At 41.1% G+C, this 22,551-nt stretch overlaps 1 protein-coding gene across 4 annotated transcripts in view; it reads right to left on the bottom strand.

The window, feature by feature from the left end:
- The window catches only part of lsamp (limbic system associated membrane protein), a 721,324-nt gene that overhangs the window by 22,870 nt on the left and 675,903 nt on the right, over nt 1–22,551 (bottom strand). For all 4 annotated transcript variants that reach the window (XM_028465480.1, XM_028465482.1, XM_028465481.1 and 1 more), the window contains 2 exons: nt 6,401–6,532; nt 4,274–4,394 (listed from right to left, as the gene is read on the bottom strand). In XM_028465480.1, coding sequence (XP_028321281.1) covers nt 4,274–4,394; nt 6,401–6,532 — 253 coding nt within the window. The remainder of the gene's footprint in view (nt 1–4,273; nt 4,395–6,400; nt 6,533–22,551) is intronic.

The following is a 22,551-nucleotide window of genomic DNA, read 5'->3' as shown; positions in this document are numbered from 1 at the left end:
GAAACAGCAACGCAACTGTCTCCACCCTCTCCTCTGCACACACCCAACACAGCATAACGTGGATGGCTGTTCATCATAGGAATGGGATCCACACAAGGTTCCTGCTGCTTAACAGAAGGTTTTCCTTGCCGCCATGATGAATTCATGTTGGGTGTGGGATACATATGTATGTGTATATACGTATATATGCATATGTGTGTATCCATAAAATGAAGAGTCCGTCCTTAAGACTGCTCTACTGTAAAGTGTCTTGAGATACCATTGGTTATGATTTGGCGCTATACAAATAAAAGATTGATTGATTGATTGAACGCAGCCCATAGGTTTCCATTAAAGTCAATGTGTCGATTTCTACCGCATGCAAATCTGCTCCAGTACAGCACCGTTACTGCTGAGTCATGCTGAAGCCCTGCAGCAAATACGCAGCACCTCTATTTTTGCTGGAGCTGTGCTGCAGCAAGTTAACAAAAATAAGTCAGTGCAGGACAGGAAGTAGTTCATAGATACAGAATAAAATATCCGGATTATTTCTATTCAAAAACCGATCACATATTCAGACTCAGGGGGACCAGACCTTTTCGTTGATACCATGTTTGGCCCAATCCGAGCTCTTTCAAAATGGTATTTCACACATAAATATTGCATTTATCCATGGTTGAATCACACATATTGCGCAATTACACGTGAATTAGCGGGATCTCGAGAGTTCTTGCTGCAACAGATGCGCAGCAAAACTGGAGGAGATGGGGATTGATGGACTGCAGATTTCGCTGAAGTCACGCAGTGGAGCAGTTTTGGTGCAGATAAGCATCTAGTGGAAATCCAGGGTGTCTGTGTCAGCGCTGCAGTTTTGCTCCATCAATCTCCACCTCGCCCGTCATGGCAGCGTAGCGCAGCCTTGCGAGCCAGCCATATTTACGCAACACCACGAGATCCCCCAATAAAACAACAACAAACTTAGTTTGATTCTCCGACGTGGAAGAACGTAACGGACTGGGTCCTATGTTAATGAATAATGTTCCACATGTAGTTTTTTCAATGGTTAGCAGGTGTTGTGGTTTCCCATGGCCTTGAAGGCATCATTGTTACTTGCAGCTTTCTCTGCCATTGTTCGTCTTTGTTTACATGTGTTCTGTGTGTTGATTGGCTGGGAGGCTGGAAAAAGGCGGGCGTAAGCGGAGAATGGGAGAACAATGCATCAAAAGTCAAAATGTTTGAATGTAAATTTCAATGTTAATTTAAAAAAAATGATAAAAATGTTGTTGCCATAGATGAAGTTTAGAAGATATTGGAATAATGACAAATTTGCCACAAACAAAGTTTGCACACATGGTGAATGCTCCAACTGGATTTTAGGCAAAAATACAGTTAATAGCAAAACTTAAATCATTCATTTGTAGCCTAATTTAATTTATACAAGAACTTGATGATTCTCCAAAAATAATTTTAAATGAAAATGTCCTTCTAACATTTCTACATGTACCTGCTGATGATAATATAGGACAATCCAGACACATGCATTCATCCTTAAGCTGAATATCAAGCAGAAGAAGCTATTTTTCTAGTCATTTAAAAGCATGCTTTGAATAAACACAGATATACTCCAAAAAAAGTTTGAAAGTACAAACTACGAGGCTACAGTTATTTTTAGTATTTAAATCAATACTGGTTGGCCTGAAAGAGAAAAAAACTGCGTGCAGGTTACATTTGATGCAAACAAAAGCTCTTTTGTTTTTGAGTTATGATTGAACATCAAGAGGCTCCTTTCTCAACCAACCACGAGGCTCAAAACTAATAGCAACCTGATCATCATTTGCAAAGCAAGCGGGGGCATCAGAGCCCATTAAAAAACCTGCGTGCTGAAGATGTAAATGAAAGAGGAAAAAGAAACGAGCACAGTGGCCTCATTGAAAGTTTGTGGTAAATAAAAAAAAAGCACCAGGATGGAGTGTATACGCTTTGATTCCCGCTAAGCAGAGTAGGGGGAATTACTTGGCAAACCAAGGATAAATGATATTATTATTGTGTATTAATATCATTATCTGTGGAGGAAGTGCAATAACACTTTCCACTTGCACAGAGGGAGAGAAGCACACAGCCAAAACCCTCCAGGGACAAAAACAACGGAGATGGATGAGGTTGGAAACGGATAATGCAAAAACTGTTTTACGACCATAAACAAGCATGATGGGCTTTTTCCTTTAGGATCCTTATCTGAGATAAGAACAATCTAAAACTCCAGACTTTTCTCCTCCAACTTTTACTTGAAGTGAATTTAAAATGGACTTGAAGGAATTCTATTTATTTAAAAGTATTGTTTGAATTGAAGCCTTCTCATACAGGTGTTACCACACTGCAGCAGGTGCTGTGTCTGAGTTTATTGAAAACCACGTGTTGAACTAGAGGAACGAGGCTGGTATTGTCTTGGAATGCTTTTACAATTCATATTTCCCAGTGTTTTGCCGATGCATGCCTCACACTTAAATTCATTACTTTCCACTGAACATCTGCACCCGGTCACATAATTTTCAATTTCACAGAACAAGAAATCAGATTTTGCTTCCAACGGAAATACTGGTGATCTGAGGAAATGTTTTTTTTTTTTTTTTTTTTTTAAACAAATACTGTTTAAATTATGTAGATCCAAATCGTATTTTTCCTTCTACAAAGACTGTCACTGGAACAACTGTGCACCCCTATTAGCAATGGAGCAAAGATTAAGTAAGTGATTAGGCAGGTGATTATACAATATCACATTACATCAGCTGTAATTACTAAAATCATTTATCTGTAAGCGCAGGCGTGCCACAGGATTAAAAAAATCCATCCTAACAACTGTGTTATCTTGATACAGACGAGGCCGAGAATAAAGGATGAAGAAAATAAGCTTTTTTACTATATCCAAAATAAAACACTGAACTCCATGTGTGGAAAGCAGCGTTTGGCAGTTAATCAGTCTGCAGTGTGGGTGGATGGGAGGTTAGCAACACTGTCATATAGCTCAAAGAATGTGTGTCAACCTGTGGGTGTATTACTGTGTGTTAGCCTTTAAATCAGCAGGGGCCACAATAATGTCATTATCTGATCCACGGGTCACATGAACACTTTTGTCAGCATTTAGAATAATGACAATCATTTTGTATATTTTTATTTGTGTTTCAGCATAATTGTGCATATTATTCTCTCATTTGGAGCGTTCTTGGAGTCATCTTTGTATATTCTCCTTTTTTGTGGTTTTGCCAGTAATGACTCATTTTATGGATTTTGTTGTTATTTTGTGTTTTTGTCCATTTTTGTAGTGGTTTTTAGTGCTTTTCGAGTCATTTTGTTCATTTTTGTTGTCATTTTTGCTGTTTTTGCAATTTTTTGTTTTTTGTAATCATTCTGTGTATTTTTCTGTGTGCTTGCAGTCATTTTACGCGTGTACTTTGTGGTACTTGAGTTGCCCATGTTTGCTTTAAATTAACTGAGGAATAGTCTCTGAGGAAATGCAGCTATGAAATGCATTGTATCTAACAGCTAAAACGTCCTTTTTGTCGATAAAAATATTTTTGTCATAATTTTATTGACAACATTTGTTAAGTAACTATATGACTAATTTATACAAAAAACTATTTCAAAGTATATTCATATTTTCCGTCGACTAAAAAATAGAAAATAATTTTGTCACTAGATGAAATTCAATCACAACTCATAGGACCATGTGGTCTTACGCAGTGATCCCCTCACATCTGTGTGTGTATTTACAAATATTAATAAAATTAAATTCAATAAATATTAATACTATCTAATTTCAGGTTGATAAATGGTAACTCAATCTTTAAAAAAATGTAAAAACTACTCTCATGCTTTGTATTTTAGTCGACTACATCTATAAACCTTTGCTAAAACTAAGTCAAAATTTAAACTATCACATCTTTGAGTGAATGCAATGTATCTAATGCACTGTTTTCAATAGCTTTTATAATATAAATGACAAATTAATTAAATATTCAATAATAAAATGTCCTTAGAAGTGAGTTTAGTAAAGAAGGGTCAGGCTTTCTTTTTAGTCCAATCGGTGCTAAATTAGTGGTTAGTGTGTAATTGTGTGCTGGTCCTATGAATGAATGAGATCCACCCAAAGGCATTGCTTTCTTTTCTGTGGAGTGCAGTGGAGCCTTGTCAGTAGAGGGCGCCAGGACACTTTGTCTATGTCCACTGATTCATTCATGAGATAAAGAGTTGAGAATGTCCTTTATGGTATATGATTTAAAACATCATCTATCTTTACCTTTTTTCATCTCTGTACCATTCAAACTCCGGATTGGGCACAGCTGTGGCATCACATTGCAGCGTTCCTATTCGGCCCACTGGAGTCTCCGAGCTCTGGGTTTTCTTTATTGTTGGAGGGTCTGCAAAACACAGAGAGGGGAAAGAGACGACTTATTCAGATAAAGGAAGCACTGGGCACGTATACATGAAGTCCAACAAAGTATTACATTTTAAAAAAAGACGAGAGCTAATTTTTACATCAAATTGTTTAGATTTATCATCTCATAAACATTTTTTCCCCCCAATAATTAGTTTTTTTCAATTGTAATTTCAATTTGGTATTAACTGCTTTATTGCATATTTTAGGTGACTCATAACTCTGCAACACTGTACATTCAGTTCTGTTCAGTTTATCCAGCTCGACACAGTCACTTCCCTTCCACGGTCTCTGCAGGTGTTCCACAGGGTTCTTTCCTTGGTCCTCTGTTTTTTTTTATCATCTATCAACTACCCCATTAATAAATCATTCATATTCATTGCTATGCGGATGACACCCAGCTCTACCTCTACCTTCCTTGACTCTACTCCAACTTCTCTAAGTGATTGTTTACATGAAATTAAACACTGAGGTTCTCCGACAGGCTCCCCAGCATCAATGATAACTCCACGGTTTCTTCCTCCCCTCAGGTTAAGGTCCGGGTGTCATACTTGATGACTCTATTATTTCAATAATATCTGGATTCTTCCTTCTACATATCAACTCCCAACTGCCCTCTCAATAATTATAGTAATTCCCTTCTTTATTCTCTCTCTCACAAATCCCCCTCCCTCCCTCCATCACATCACCTCATACTCCAGCTGCTCCATTGGCTTCCCATTCATAAAACGAATACAAGTCAAGATTCTGCTTCTCATTTTTAAAGCCATCTACCCAAACAATCCAGTCCTCACTTGTACCTTATCCCCATCCCATCTGTTCTGTCCCAGAGCCTTCAGCCACTCTGCTCCACACCTTTGGAATTCCCTCCTCAATATTAAAAAAAATATTTTTCATTTTGAATTAAGATTGAAAATATCTCTTAAGTTTGAATAAACCTTAACACATCTGTTTGCACAGTGGCACGCTTAGTCTGTGTCTGACTATTCAACTATTCAAACTTTTGTTTATCCCAAAAGTTTTTAATTGTTTATTATGTATGTATTTGTCTTATATTGTTGTTTCAGATCTCAAAGAAATAAAAAAGTGTTATCATTACTAATATCATTATTACTATTATTGTTATTATTACTATAAATATTATTAACTTGCCTCAAAAAGAGTAATCGATAAGTTGTGAGCAGTTTTACATCAAAACAGCAGTTCTTTGCAGTTGGCATTCCTAACAAATTTGCTCTGCACTTCAGTCATAACTTTGATCACCCTTCCGTGTTTACATTTTGCCTTAGTTTACTCTTAAAACAATCATAGCAAACAAAACCAAAAGTTATTAGGCGACAAAAATAACACTGGTAAAGAAAGGTAAACTGAAGATGAAAAAGGCATTAGGCGTCTTTGCGTACATTACATTCTAGGTGAGTAATCCCCGTGTGAGTAATATTTTTGTTATTGTTTTTCAGCTAAAGACGCAAGGTTGAAAGTTGCAATTCATTAATCATAATAGCTATACGCAATAAATGTTTCTAACAAACACCCTAACACATCCCAAAAGTATAAATAACCAAGCTCCAGTTTGGGATAAGGCACACATTGTTATTTTGTTTACCAGTACTTCAGGCAGTCAGAGTTGGCAAATGTACAATTTGGGAACACAGCCATTTGTGATTTGTTCAGATCAAAGAAAACGTGTTCATTTGGGAAGGAAATTGGTTTTCTAAACTAAATGAGCTGTTCATCAATCATGGGAAACAACTACCTTTTAAAATGCTCATCACATCTGATTTGGACCACCTAAGTGGAGACTAATTAGCAGATCCTTCTCTAAAACTGCAAAGTACCTTTTTAAATTTTGATGTGATGCGTAAAAAAGCCTGGGAGAATACACATATCTCTTTACTGCTATCAATCTCCAAAAGAAAGACGTAGAGCACTCCATAACTTTCAGGTTATGCACCTCGCTCTGAATAGGATATCACAGATAACACTTACAGTTCACGACCACATTGACGTATTTGACGTCAGGCGTTGCGACGTCGTTGCTGGCCTTGCATTCATAGCGACCTGCCTGGTTTCGCATGATGCCCATTATATCCAAGTACTCTTCTCCATCCAGTGGTTCTGCTGCAGAAAGGTAGAAGAAGAACTCAGTGAATGGCACATATGGGACACAGGATAAATGGACTAGGAACATAGCATTGTTGCCTTTAACAATCATCAAAGCTAAAGGTAGCCACTCCTGCGTAAACCCGTATAAACTAAAACCTGATGAGAAATGCTACGCAAAGTGGTCAAAACTCAATCACTGAGAGCTGCAGTCCCGTATGTTTTGAGTTCACACATAAAATATTAGAGCATGAGACAGAAGGAAGACTTCTAAAACCTGCAGCTAAAAGGTTGATAGCAGGTGTGGCTTGTCTCCAAAAAAAAAACAAAATACATTTTAACTAAGTGGTTTGTCAGTGTTGTTTTCTAGCCAAAAATGATCAAACTCACACATCACCTTGTCTCTATCAACAATTCTATTTGGACTACATGTGAGAGATTTTTCAAGGCATTCACTTTCACTATTATTCTCTAATACCAATATTTTTTATATGTCCTAGACAAGGACGCAGAGGTGGCAAAAAAGTACTAGTTTTCACTCAAGTAAAAGTATAGATGAATGCATAGACAAGTTTGGATGAACTACGGCCGGGCCCGTGGAACATCTCTGTGCCGAATAGCATGTACCCCGTCCCCAAGAATTCAGTCAAATGACTCAGTTACACAGAGTAAAAAAATGGGCCCCCCTGGTGCCCCCGTGTCCCATTCATATATTGGTATGTGTCAATGATTCGGTATCACAAATTCTCGCAATATTTGACTCACAAATAAATGAGAAAACAACTTTAATAGAAATTGCCAAAAAAGGGGGGTGGCCCTCTATGTTGAATTACCTTTGAAACGAGATATCACACGACTATGTTCCCATAAATTTGGAAATTATGTAAATACCTTAAAAACACCAATTCATTCTTTAAAGCCTTTTTGTATTTCAAAAAGGGCACTGTAACCACATTTCATGCATTTAAATATTGTGTCTATTTGGACCCTAAAGGAATGACTATGCATCGCTAAAAATGCATGAATATTATATTTCTCTACATAAATAATCGCATCTATTTCAGAAAAAAATGTTTTTTAATGTATTCTCTTTGAGTAAATTTGACCAAAAATGGTTCTAACATGATTTGAACCCAGCCCTTCCAGTCCTCCAACACTTCTTCCAAACTCTAATGGCTAGGTCTCTTAACATGATAACACGTCATGTCACGGTATTTTTGTCACTTTAGGAAAGTGGAAGACGCTTGTTGAAAGCACTTGTTGAACTAGGATGATGTCACTGAGTATGCATGCGTAACTTGGACAATTACTGTATGTACAGAACAGCAGAGATTTTATTCAGAAACAACAGTTTTGAAAAAATAGAAATAGATAACAGTGCTGACAAAAGAAAATAAATAACAGTGCTGAATTGGTGGGGCCATGCAATAAAGTACTCTCTCGTTTCATGCATACTCATGCTCTCTCATCACTCTCAAAAATGTTCCAACTCTCTCTTTCCCTGGTATCTAAAGTGTATAAACTATCAAAAGGCTACAAAAAGGCATCAGTTAAGCCATTTTGTGAACTTTGCAAGCATGGAGAAAGATATATATATATATATATATATATATATATATATGAGAGAGAGAGAGAGAGAGAGAGTGAGAGAGTGGAGGACATAGCATCATGTTACCGCACTTCATGATGCAGTCATTTAGGATAGAGAGATATTGCGATTTTGATTCGATTCACAATTTAAAAAAAATATTTTATACATTTCAGTGCATATGCTTTTTATTTTATTTTTCCAAATTCTGTTTTCCACATTTTTTTTCTTAATTCTGTTTTTTTTTTTTTTTAAATATTAATACATTTTTTCATAAAATATTAGTTTTTAACTCCTGTGAAGAAACAAAATACTAACAAATAAAAAAAAAACAATAATCAAACAAAAATGTATGTCAAAACTAAGGTACAATTAAAAGGTAGATATAAGTTGTAGTGACATGGATTATTCTGACTGCTCCTTTTTATTTATTAATGTCATATAAAGATGTAAGAGAATAGCATTAATGTCACTCAATTTTCTCTCAGTGATCAATGGTTTACTGAATCTGATCAGGTTTATTGATTAAGTGTTGATCAACTTAATTTAAATTAACCTAATTTAAATGATCCTGATGACATCATTCCAGACTGTAATGATTAAACTAAAATAATTGTGCGACACATCACGTGTACTAGAATATTTTGCAGTATCAGAAATGGTCATTACATCACATCTACGATGTTTCAGACTCTACAATCCCTGTTATTGATGATCCAGTCCACAACAACAGAACAACAATCCACAGATCTTCCGTAGCTCTGATTAGATGTTGTTCAAACGCTCTGAGCAGGTGAAGCTGATTAAAGCTGACTCATGTTTTCACGGAGCGTTACATGAGAAACAAACTGAGCTTTTACAGACACGCTAAAGTTAAGCAGGCACTGGTGGCTCTGATTTATGATGGCCAGAGTGGGAAGTATATTTCCCAATAAACAAAAAAAAAAAAAAATAGTTCTTTCCCTCACGGTGACTGCGTTTAAACCCGATTCTGTTCGACAGATTCTGTTTTCAGTTCGATTCTGTGATTCCATCAACGTTGATTTTATAGGGCCGTAATGTAGTTAGAGCACTCAGAGACTCGCTGTAGCGCATACAAACATGTGTCCTGTAACCATCTCTGATTGGCCAGCAGCCCAGGAAGGCGGTTCTCTGCAATTCTGATTGGTGAACATATATATATAATACCGATGCCATTAAGGTTAATCGTTCAGCCTTAATGTGGATGGTTTATTTCCCAGTGTTGTGTCTTATTTGCTTGTATTTAGAGTTTTGACACAATGGGCAAAAACTGTAATTGTACCAACAGTTGTCCAGCCTTGTGTAGGTCTACATGTTTGTCCTTTGAATGTTCTTTGGTCCTGCCATTGGTGGTGGAGTGGTTGATTCTGTCTTTTATAGCCATAACAAGCAGTGATTGAGATTACTTTATTAAAGCACATAAATAACCTGTGGAAGCCAGAACTCAAGGTTTTTTTTTTTTTTTTTTTTGTAAGGAATCAAATACTTTTTTCCTTCACTAATCAATCAATCAATCAATCAATCTTTATTTGTATAGCGCCAAATCATAACCAATGGTATCTCAAGGCACTTTACAGTAGAGCAGTCTTAAGGACGGACTCTTCATTTTATGGATACACACATATGCATATATACGTATATACACATACATATGTATCCCACACCCAACATGAATTCATCATGGCGGCAAGGAAAACCTTCTGTTAAGCAGCAGGAACCTTGTGTGGATCCCATTCCTATGATGAACAGCCATCCACGTTATGCTGTGTTGGGTGTGTGCAGAGAAAAGGGTGGAGACAGAGCCGCTGAGTCTCTGTAACTCCACACTGAGGATCCCACGGACCTGCAAGACAAAAGCCAGAAGGAGTACAGGAGCAAACACACAAGGGAGTAAGCAGACATAGAGGGAGTGTTTGAAAGAGGAATGGGACCCTCTCCGGTCCCTCTCTAACCTAAATGACCTCTCTCTTAACGCCCTCTCCAACCTCTCTCCAACCGAGCATGCCAGACCCCCCCCCCGGCAGTCTATGCCTATTGCATCTTAATTATGAGCTATGAGCTGGTTCCTAACTAAAAGCTTTATCAAAGAGGAATGTTTTGAGCCTAACCTTAAAGGTAGAGAGGGTGTCTGCCCCCCGAACCGTGGTTGGTAGATGGTTCCAGAGAAGTGGGGCCTGATAACTGAAAGCTCTTCCTCCTATACTACTTTTAGAGATGAATGGAACAACGAGTAGTCCAGCATTTTGAGAGCGTAGTGTTCTGGGGGGATTGTATGGCACTACAAGCTCCTTGAGATAGACTGGTGCCTGTCCATTTAGGGCTTTATAAGTGAGAAGAAGAATCTTGAATTCTATTCTATATTTTATGGGAAGCCAATGCAGAGAGGCTAATACAGGAGTAATGTGATCTCTTCTCCTAGTTTTAGTCAGTACACGTGCTGCAGCATTTTGAACCAGCTGAAGTGTCTTAAGCGACTTGCTCGGGCAGCCTGCTAAAAGAGAATTACAATAATCCAGTCTAGAGGTAACAAAAGCATGGACTAGTTTTTCGGCGTCGCCCTGAGACAGGATAGATCTGATTTTAGCAATGTTACGGAGATGAAAGAAGGCAGTTCTTGAAGTTTGTTTTATGTGAGAGTTGAAGGATAAGTCCTGATCAAATAGAACCCCAAGGTTTCTAACAGTTGTGCTTTGTGCCAGAGTAATGCCATCTAGGGCAGTTAGGCTAGCATAGGTTTCTCTAAGGTGTCGCGGGCCCAGTACAATGACCTCAGTCTTGTCTGAGTTGAGAAGAAGAAAATTTTGGTCCATCCAGGCCCTAATGTCCTTTAGACAGGCCTCAAGTTTAGATAGCTGATTTGTCTCACCTGACTTCATTGATACATACAGTTGGGTATCATCAGCATAGCAGTGGAAGTTAACAGAGTATTTTCTCATAACATTACCAAGGGGGATCATATAGATACAGAAGAGGATTGGACCTAGCACAGAGCCCTGAGGAACCCCGTAGCTTACTTTAGTGTACACAGAAGACTTATTATTCACGTGTACAAACTGGTACCTATCAGATAGGTAGGACTTAAACCAGTTTAGGGCAGTCCCTGTGATTCCAAGTAATTTCTCTAATCTCTCTAGTAGAATATAGTGATCTATAGTGTCAAAAGCTGCACTAAGATCTAATAAAACCAGCACTGAGAGTCGTCCTTCATCTGAAGCCCAGAGTAGATCATTAGTTACTTTAACTAAAGCAGTCTCTGTGCTGTGTTGAGCTCTAAAACCTGACTGGAAGTCCTCGAACAGGCTGTTGTTTTGAAGAAATTCACAGAGCTGAGCTGCCACAACTTTCTCAAGAATCTTTGAAATAAAAGGAAGATTAGATATAGGCCTGTAGTTTGCTAAAGTGCTGGAATCAAGAGTAGGTTTTTTGAGAAGGGGTTTGATTACAGCTACTTTAAAGGACTGTGGCACGTAGCCTATTGATAGGGATATATTTATTGTCTCCAACAAAGATGGGCAGACTAGGGGAACAACTTCTTTAAACAACTAACAAAAAGCAAAATTGATTTATAACTTATTACAACATCTTTTTTTCTGTACTTATATTTTTATATTCTGTCTCTGATAAAGGTACAATAAATATTATAGACTGCTCACTTTCTTGTAAATAGACAAACTTACAAAAATCAGTAGGGGATCAAATAATTGTTTCCTCCACTGTACATTACAGCTTTTCTCTGCTGGTCTCGTGAGACCTCCTTCTATAGAAACCACCATTATTTGCCACCCACATCCTATGGGTATCGTTTGAATAGCAGGAGGCAGAATTTAAAACAGTCAGTAAACATACAGGCTGTTTTAGTGTTTCTTTATCAAAGTCAATGACAGAAGAAAGCAATGCCATGGTGAAACTATTTTAAAAGCTATTGTGTGACATGGTTAAATTCTGTGTATAAAGATACAGTACCTTTGTTAATAGGGATGTTCAGCCTGACAAGATAAATTCAAACATTTCCATACAGCTAGCTAGCATATGTTGATTTGTTTTTTAGATCAGAATATCTTAACTTTTGAGGTTTTGGGACTCAAACATTTATTTCACTATTCAAATACTCGGAATAATGCCGTGAAAAAAATAAATAAATGTATAGAATAAAACCCCAGTATTCTACTTGGCAATATTTCTCTTTACACTTACTAAAAAGAAATAATGATATCAGATAATAAATATATCAATCAAATGCAATCTACAAAATGAAAAACATTTTCATCCAAAAATAACTTCAAAAAGTATACGAAGTATAGAAAATAAACTCTTGGTAGAGTTTTTGGTAACACTTTATAACAACCATCATCTATAAAGGGTAAATAATGATAAATAGATAGTTAATTAGCCTTTAGTTAATAGTTATTTACTGTTAACAAATAATAAAATGATTGTTAATGTTTTTTGATGATTTGTAATGCTATAATTGATGTTATATGAACAGTTTATTGACGCACACATTATAAAATTTATACACTTCATAAAGTGTTTGTTAATGATTAACAAAGTATTAATAAACCTTGATAATGGTTTATAAATGTTTTTTGAAGCATCTATTATAATTATTTGTATGTGTATTATAAAGTTGGAACTGAAGTTTATAATCCCTTATTAATGCTTTATAAAGCATTTATAAACATGTTTTAGATAGATAATTAATACTTTATTCATGGTTAATAAATGGTTCATAAACCATCTACAATCATTGTCTGGATGGTTAATATAAAGTTGGAACTGAAGATTATAATCCCTTACTAATATAATGTTTTAGATAGATTACTAATGGTTAATAATTGTTTTATAAACCATCTACAATCATTGCTTTATAAAGCATCTATAAACATGTTTCAGATTTGGTTCCAAATTTATAATAACATCCAAAAAGTACTAATAGATGCTTCATAAAACATTTATAAACCATTAACAAATATCTGGTCCATGTGTCTCTGTAATGTTTATAGATGTTTTATGAACCACAATCAAGGTTTACTAATCTTCTCTTAATCATTATCAAACACTTTATAAAGTGTAATAATGTGTGCGTCAATAAACTGTTCATATAACATCAATTATAACATTACAAATCATTAAAAAACATTATTAAAAAAAAAGCAAAGGAGGCAGGAGGTAAGTCACGCGAGATGTTCTGAGAGTCACATGACAAGCTGAGAAAATTCAACATGGCGGCTCGCTGCCGTGACTAGTTTACCGATCCTGTTTACGTGCACATACTAACGATTTTTTACCGTTAAATCAACGCCACCAACGAGAGCCGACCACGCGCCCTCTCACCAGCCAGAGTGGAGGACCTCGAGGACTTCATAGATAGATATTACGCTGAGTACGTGATGGAGTCCGGACCAAAAGCCAGTACATCAGGTAAGTCGGCGAAGCGCCGGAAAAACGATTCGGCCACCGATACATCAGACCTCGAGGTAGAATCCCACACGGAACTCCTACAGACCATAATTAAGAGGCTGGATGTGCTCGACTTACTGCACCGAGACGTTCAGGAAATGAAAGTCAGCCTGGAATTTGCCTATCAACAAATCCAGGACTTACAAAAAGATAACCATGATATCCATTCGGCTTTATCTGCGGTGAGCTCCGAGGTAAAAGAGCTGAAAAAAGAAAACAAGTTTCTTAAAGAATCAGTCCTGGATATCCAATCTCGTAGTATGAGAGACAACGTAATATTCTCAGGTATTCCAGAAACCCCCAACGATGACCCACATGCTCTGCTGAAAGACTTCATGTCGTCGGCGCTTAAAATCCCGGCAGAAACCGTGAAAAACATCACATTTCACCGTGTCCATCGCCTCGGACCACGGAGAGGAAACCGTCCACGTCCCATCATTGCCAAATTTGAGCACTTTCAACAGAAGATCCAGGTTAAAAGTAAAGGTCGGGAACTTAAAGGTACGCAATTCGGCATGAATGATCAATTCCCTCGGGAAATAAACGAACGTCGAAAAACCCTGTATCCTATCTTTAAAGAAAACCGACAGAAAGGCAAAAATTCCAAACTGGTCGTAGACAAGCTTTACATAGATGGCCAACTGTTTAGGGACTTAAACATCACCCCCTGGCTCTACTGAGAAAGACAAATCTAAAAATAATAATAATAATGAAGTAAAAAAAAAAAAACACAACACAGGTGTTATGTGAGTTAACATTGAAAGGATAATTCTCCACTTATGGTGAAGCTAAGGTAGCATTATTTTTAAAAAAATTAAAATAAATAGATATGTTGTATGTGTGTATGTATATATCTGTACATTAAAAAAAAAAAAAAAAAGGCAAATAAAAACAATAAATACATTTAAAAAAAAAAAAAAAAAAAAAAGTGTGTATGTATGTGTGTGTGTATGTGTATGTATATATGTATACATATGTATGTATGTATGTGTGTGTATATGCATGTGTTTATATATGTATGTGTATGTAGATGTGTGTGTATGTATATGTATGTGTGTATATATATATATATATATATATATATATATATATATGTATGTGTATATGTTTATGTGTGTATGTGTATGTGTGTATATATGTGCATGTATATGTATGTATGTGTGTATGTGTATGTATGTGTGTATGTATATATGTATATATATGTCTATGTATATATGTATATATATGTTTATATGTATGTGTATGTGTGTATGTGTGTATGTATGTATGTATATATATATGTATGTATGTATATGTGTATATATATATATATATATATATATATATATATATATATATATATATATATATATATATATATAAATAGAGAAAATATATATAAAATAATGATAACTCCATAAAAAAAAAAAAATTTAAAAAAAATATATGTATATATATATATAAAAATAATAATAATTTAAAATAAATAAATACATAAAGATAATAATAACACTAAAATAAAAACATGGATAGGTATATATAGACACGTATGTGTATGTATGTTTGTATGTATGCTACATATTGGCTTAGATTTTGGTAAACACTTTTTGGCACGTACTCTCTCACAGGACACTCTCTACCCTCATGTCAACTCACTCGTCTCGAACCCCTCACTCTTTTTTTTGTTTCACACTCACTCAACACCCACAACACCCCCCACCTCCTATACCTCCTATAATTACCCCTTGCTCCTTTTACTCTTTTGACATTGGTTGTTGTCATTGTATGTTTGTGCTTTTCACTAACCTATTCAATCCAGTCCTTTACCCGTGGTGCTATCGCATGATAATATGTCTCCTCTTCTTTCTTTCCTTGCATCCAAGCTTTTTACAACACAGTGCACAAATGCTCACAGATTCTCACTTATGCTCACACCTGTATGGACTAACACTCACCTCATTCTATGTATCAGTTTACAGTAACTTCTTGGAATGTGCGTGGCATTCGCTCACAGGCTAAAAAGATTAAGATATTTGACTATGTATCAAGATTAAATGCAGACATTGTCTTCTTTCAAGAAACTCACTTACTTAAATCAGAAGAAAAATCCCTGACAGATTAAAATTTTAACAAGATATATAATTCATGTTTTAACTCCAGACAAAGAGGAGTCTCGGTTCTTCTCAACAAAAGGTTACCCGTTAACATAATCAACTCCGTCATAGACCCAGAGGGTAGATATATTATTATCAAAGTAGTAATCTATAATAAATGTTTCACAATTCTTAATCTATATGCCCCCAATAATGATGACCCTGATTTTTTCCATAGAATTTTCTCAGAGCTTTCAGACCTTTCTGCAGACTCGTCTCTAATCATCGGAGGTGACTTCAATCTGGCGCTCAACACATCATTGGACAGATCTAGTAAGTGCTCAAATACAAAACCATCTCGATCTGCTAAAGTATTAATGGATTACATGGAAGACCTTGGAATAGGAGATGTATGGAGACTGAATAACCCAACTAAAAAAGAATATACCTTCTTCTCCCCTGTGCATAAATCCTTCTCCCGAATTGACTTTTTTCTTTCAAATAATTCCATCGTACATAAGATGTCCTCTAAAATACATCCTATAATTATTAGCGATCATGCCCCAATATCCCTCACCCTGCAGTGTGACTCTAATCAGAAAGTATCCTCTCTATGGCGCTTTAACACTTCATTACTTAATGACAGTAAATTTGAAAAAATTATAAGAAAAGAATGGGAGGACTTTCTATTGACAAACGACTCCCCGGAAATATCACCGTCCTTACTCTGGGAAACTGGCAAGGCTGTCATTAGAGGGAAGATTATATCATACTCTTCTTTTAAGAAAAAACAGGAACAGATGGCAGAAAAAACACTTGAAGAAAAGATCAAAAAACTTACGGAAGAATACGCAGCTAACCCTTCTGAACTTTATGGGAAAAACTCCAAAATACAAAACTTAATCTGAATATCATCTTATCTAAAAAAACCGACTTCATTTTGCAACAATTACGATACAAAAACTTTGACTACAATAATAAATCAGGCAAATATTTAGCAAATCAGCTCAAACATAGTAAAGAAAATTCCTTTATAGCAGCAATTTCTGATAACGCAGGTCAAACTTTAAACTTACCTCAGGACATTAATAACATCTTTCATGATTATTATCAAAACTTATACTCATCAAATTTAAACCCTGACCCTGAAGATATTAAAACCTTTCTTAATAAACTAAACCTACCACAGCTCACTATAGATCAGAAAACCACCTTAGACTCACCATTAACCTTACAAGAATTACAAAATGCTTTAGATAGCATGTCAACAGGCAAAGCACCAGGTCCAGATGGGTTCCCTGCTGAATTCCTTAAACATTTCTGGTCAATGCTGGCTCCACTATTTTTCAGAGTAGTAACAGAGATCAAAAATAAAGGCCATGTAGGAGGTCACATGAATACAGCGAACATTAAATTGTTACTTAAACCAGACAAAAACCCCATATTACCCTCAAGCTATCGTCCCATCTCACTTATTAACACAGACTTAAAAATTATTTCCAAAGCACTCACATCCAGGTTAGAGAAAGTAGTACAGTCAATTATACACCAAGACCAGACAGGTTTTATTAAAAATAGACACTCCACAGACAATGTGAGAAGACTGTTTAATGTGATCAACATGGCACAGAACTCTAAAAAGAAAACAATAATCTTGTCACTCGATGCAGAAAAAGCATTTGATAGAGTAAACTGGTCATTCCTCCTAACTGTCCTTGGCAAATTTGGCTTCGGAGAATCATTCATACAATGGATCTCCACGCTGTACAATAAACCTAAGGCCTCAGTAACCACAAACAAAATAACATCCCAAAGCTTCACACTGCAGAGGGGAACCAGACAAGGCTGTCCACTCTCACCTTTGCTTTTTGCAATATTCGTTGAACCTCTCGCAGCAGCTGTACGTCAGAACTCTGTTATTAAAGGAATCCACTCATCCATCTCAGAACACAAAATTAATCTCTACGCGGATGACATTTTACTCTATTTGGAAGAACCGCAATCCTCTTTAGAGGAAGTATTTAATCTAATAAACAGCTTCTCTAAATTATCAGACTATTCCATTAACTGGACAAAATCATCAATCCTCCCTTTGACAAAAAACTCTTGGAATCCTGCACACCAAATCCACAACACCCCTCCACCACAAATACAATTAAATATCTAGGCTTAAATATATCACCAAACTTAAATGAATTAATTAAACTAAATCATGATCCGATGTTGGACAAAGTCACAGAAGATCTGCGGAGATGGAACAATCTCCCCATCTCACTACTTGGCAGGATAGCCTCAGTTAAAATGAAAATCTTACCAAAAATAAACTACTTGTTCTCAATGATACCACTAAAACCACCAAAACAATGGTTTCAAAGATTAGATTCTACAACTACAAAATTCTATACTAGAAATAAAAAACCTAAAATAAGCCTTTCTACCCTTCAAAAAAACAAAGACGAGGGTGGTTTAGAAGCCCCTAATTTCATGCATTATTACTTAGCAAACCAAATACTATATTTAACAGAATGGCTAAATCCAAAGAATACTACAACACCTGGCTAGAAATAGAACAGTTAGACTGCAAACACATTAAACTCTCTGATCTCCCTTTTATCACTGCGACCCTCAAACATCACAACTGCTTTAAAAACCCACTAATTGCCTCCACACTGACTGCATGGTGGAAAGCCCTGGACATCACAAATGGCCAATTAAAAACTAGTATACTCTCTCCAATCTGGCACAACCCCGACTTTAAAAAATAAAAAAAAACACCACTCTATCTGAAGACATGGGAAGAGAGTGGAATCACTCATCTCCAAGACCTTTTTGAAAATGACAAGATCAGGCCATATAACAATCTAACCCAAGCATTCGATATAAATAAAAGTAACTTTCTACAGTACTTACAAGTAACAGAGACAATAAAGAAAACCACTCCACTAGACTTAACTACGTTACAACCTCCAGAACTGGCTATATATATGAAAAAAATCTCAACAAAATCAAAAAAACTCTCAAAAATATACAGAGCGCTTTCGAACACTAACTGTAATTACTTACCAATCGCGAAGTGGGAGGCCGAACTCTCAATCACCCCGAGCACTGATTTCTGGGCAGAAATTTGTTGTAATACTTTTAAGATGACAAAAAACACAAACCTTCAGCTAATTCAATACAAGGTCCTCCACAGATCCCACATTACCCAACAGAAAATGCATAAAATGGGCTTCTCAGCAACAGACATCTGCTCTCAGTGCACCCAGAATACAGCGGATTCCTATTTACATGCCTTATGGCTTTGCTCCCCAGTTCAACACTTTTGGATTCTAATCACTGAAAAACTGTCCTCCATTTTGGACTACAGAATTCCTTTATCTCCAAATCTTTGTTTGATTGGAGACCTGACAATGCTTCAACCTCCAGCAAACCAATCACAATCAATCCTTGCGGCACTAGCCATAGCAAAAAAAACAATATTACTAAATTGGAAAGACAAAAAATCCTTAAACATAAACCAATGGCAAAATCTCCTCACAGAATTTATTTCCATGGAAAAGATGTCTGCTCTCAGAAAACAAAAAAAAATAACGTGCTTTGAGGAGCGTTGGACTCCTTTTTTAATTGCATTAAATCTAAATTTTTAAAAGCCTGATGATCTAGCCTGCAAGCGACTGCCAGCACCACTCTTTACTAAAGCACTAGCCCAACTGTAGGCCGGGGCCGCCTTGGGCCTCTGGGGTGGTCTTGGTCAGGATGGCTGGGGTGGGTTGCCGGGGTGCCTTGTTGCCTCAGCACGGGTGTGCATTCCTTCTGGGTGTTCACGGGGTCCCGGGGCTGTTTGATTTGGCGCCGTTGCCCCTTGCATGCGCATCTGGTTGGTCTCTGGGGCTGGGGCCCTGCGTGCTCCCCTGCCGCTCCTTCCCCTTGCTCCCTGTCCCCCTGTCTCGTCCTCCCCCCCTCCTCCTCCTTTACTCTTGCGCCCGCCATCCTGTGGGGTTGGGTTTGGGGGGCTCCCGTTGGCCTGGGGCGCTGGTGGGGGGGCTGTGGCTCCCGCCTGGGGGGGCGGGCGGTGCCGTGCCGGGTGGGTTGGCTGGGGGGGTGGTCTCGTTGGGGGGGCCTGGGGTGGTGGGGTCCTTGGCTCCGGTCAGGGGGGATCCGGGGTGGGGGTAGCTTTGGGGGTGGCTGCTGCCCGGGGTCGGCGATTGCCTCCTGGGTTGCTGGGTGGCGGGGTGTGGCTGTGGGTTGCTCCGTCGGCCCTTGCGGGTCCTTGGCTTGGCTCCCTGGGGCGCACCTTTGCTAGGGATGTCGCTTGCGCGACGAGCTAGGCGGGGCCCCCTCGGGGGCTTTTTGTACGACCGCAATGGCCGGGGTGTGGACGTTATGGCTAGGGGGTGGGGTGAGGGGTGCTATGGGGCCTCCCCGGGGGTCGTATTGGGGGGGGGGGGCGGGGGCGCGGCGCGTGGTTCCTGGCCCGGTGGATCCGCGTTGGGATTGGCTGGTCTGCTGGCTGGGTGCACCGGGCGCCGTGGGCGCGATTCCGGGGCGGGGGTGCCCCGGGGGCGGATCCTTGGGCTACGTGTCCGGGGAGGTGCTCTCCGGCCATCTGCCCGGGGACCGGCCGCGGCTCGTGGCGGCGCTGCGCAGCCTTGGGCGGGGCGGGGCTGGTGGCCTTGGGCCCGCTGTTGTTTGGGGTGTGCTGGCGTCGGGGGGGTGTCTCGTGCCGGTGCGTGGGTCGTCGGGGATTGCCTCCGTGGGGGGTGGGGCTCTATTGGCGCCGTTGGTGTGGGGGGGGCGGTTCCGGGCTGGGGGGTGCTTCTGTACTCTGGCTTGCCGGCCCGTGGCTGGCGGGATGGCCCTGCTGGCGGTGGATGGCGTCCTCTCTCGTCGGGGGGGCCGGGGCCGCCTCCCGGTGGAGAGTGTTGTAGCGTGGCGCCGGGTGGGCCTGTGCTGGCCCTGGTGCGGGCATGGGCCTCCCCCCTGCTCGGCCGCTCCCCTTGGTGGCGGGGTGGCGTTGCTCCGGGCCGGCGGGCGGCGGGGGTCGCCCCCTGGGGCGCCGGGGGATGTTGTTGGTGCCTGGCTGTGCCCGGGGGTGGGGGGTGTCGCCGTGCTCCGCGGGGCCGGCGCGGTCTGGGGGGTGCCGTGGGGGGGGGGGTCTCCGGCTGTGCTGTTCCGGGGCCCGCAGTGCCACTTGCCCGTCTGCGCCATCTACCCTCTCGCGTGGCCCGCCACGCGGACGGGCCCGGCTCACACTGGACAGGCCTCCTACATGTTCACTTCACCCCACTCCCAGCTGGTCTGGCTCACTCACAAAATGCACCACACACCAATACCCAACCCTTGGGGGGCTGGATGGTGGGGCTGGGGGTGGAGGGGGCCGCCACCTGTGTTACTATGTAAGTGGCGTGGGGGCGGCCCTCCCACCTCTAGTTGCCCTACTAATCCCTCCAATTTTATATCGCATCTCAACATGTCACCCCCGGAGGGTGTATCATCTTTTACACCCTCCGGCCTATTACACCACATACACATAAATCCACAGAGGCTGGAGGGGGAGCACCGCTCCCCTCCATCCACCTTCTTTTAATTACACCCCATACATTCACCAACACACACATTCACACAGGGGAACGGGAAGTGCCTCTCCATTGGGGAATGGAGAGGCACCATAACAGGGTGGTGGGTTGGTACCACTATTTGGGCCTCTCCGGTGGGGGCCTGGCCCCTCTGTTGTGGCTGGGCAACTGCATAGAGCAAAAGCACATCAAGATGGTGCGGTCGGGGCGTGGCGGTGGATCTCGGGGGGGCTTTGCCGGGGTCTCTCCTTGCGGGGGTCTTTCCGGGCTGTGTCGGCCGGGTGGGGCGCGGGGGTGCCTCTCCCCCTTGGGTGTGGCTTTGGTGCTTGCTTTTGTCTCCTGGTGGCCTTGGGGGCGGGCCCCGCGGTGTGCGGGCCCGGGGCGGCCTGGCCTCGCCGGTTTTGGGGGTGGGTGTGCTGGGGGGGTGCTGGTGTCCCTCGCCGGGGTTGGGGCGGGGTTGTTTGGCGCCTCGGGGTGATGCTGTTTACTGGGGGGGGGGCGCTAGCTGTTCCGGTGGTGGAGGTTGCTGTCGGCCGCCTGGTGGGTCTATCCTGCCGTTTGCGGACTGGTGGGTGGGTCCGGGGCATCTTTGGCTGGGGGCTGCTGTCCCGCACTTGATGTGTGCCGTTGGGGTGCCTCCGTCCCCGCAGTGGGGATCGCCGGTTTGCTCGCGGGCCGGCGGGGGGCGCTGCGCCGTGGCTGGCGCTGTCCGGGGGGCGGCGGGGCCCTGGGCTTGCTGGCCGTGGGCTGTCCGGGGCTGTGCGGTCCTGCTGGGCCGTGGCCGGGTCCCGGGCGGGGGTGGGGGATGCGTCCCGGGGGGCTTGGCCCGGGGGCTTGCCCTTGGGGGGTCCTGGTCCCGGGGGGTGCTCCTGGGGCCGGGGGTGCTTGGCCTGCTGGCCGGGCCGGCCCGGGGGGGCGTCTTTCGGGGCGGGTGGCGCGTGCCGCGCCCTTGCGTACCTACTGGTACGGCCCCTGCTTGGGCAGTGCCCCGTGAGGTAGGGTGTCGGGGGCCGGAATAGGGGGCCACATCCCGGCGGGGCGTCTGGCTTGGCCCTTGGAGGGGCCCTGGCTTTAAAAAAAAAAAAAGAACTGAAGCTCGTGGCGCGGGGCGGCATCAGTGAAGGGTGATCTGGGGCGCCGTGGGGGGCTAGGTTGGGGTGCCTGGGGGCCGGCGGGGAGACTCCCAGCGGCCCCCTGGTGCCTTATGCGGCTTGGGGTGTGGTCGTCCTCCCTGGGCGGGCTGCTCCTGGTGCTGCATCCGTTCCGGGTCCTTCTGGCCTGGGTCGGGCCCCTGCTGGCTCTGGGCTCGCCGGCGGGTGC

This window comes from Gouania willdenowi, chromosome 13 (assembly GCF_900634775.1).
Source record: "Gouania willdenowi chromosome 13, fGouWil2.1, whole genome shotgun sequence".
NCBI lineage: Eukaryota > Metazoa > Chordata > Actinopteri > Blenniiformes > Gobiesocidae > Gouania > Gouania willdenowi.
The sequence above is the reverse complement of the archived record's forward strand: the minus strand, read 5'-3'. Positions and strand labels throughout refer to the sequence as shown.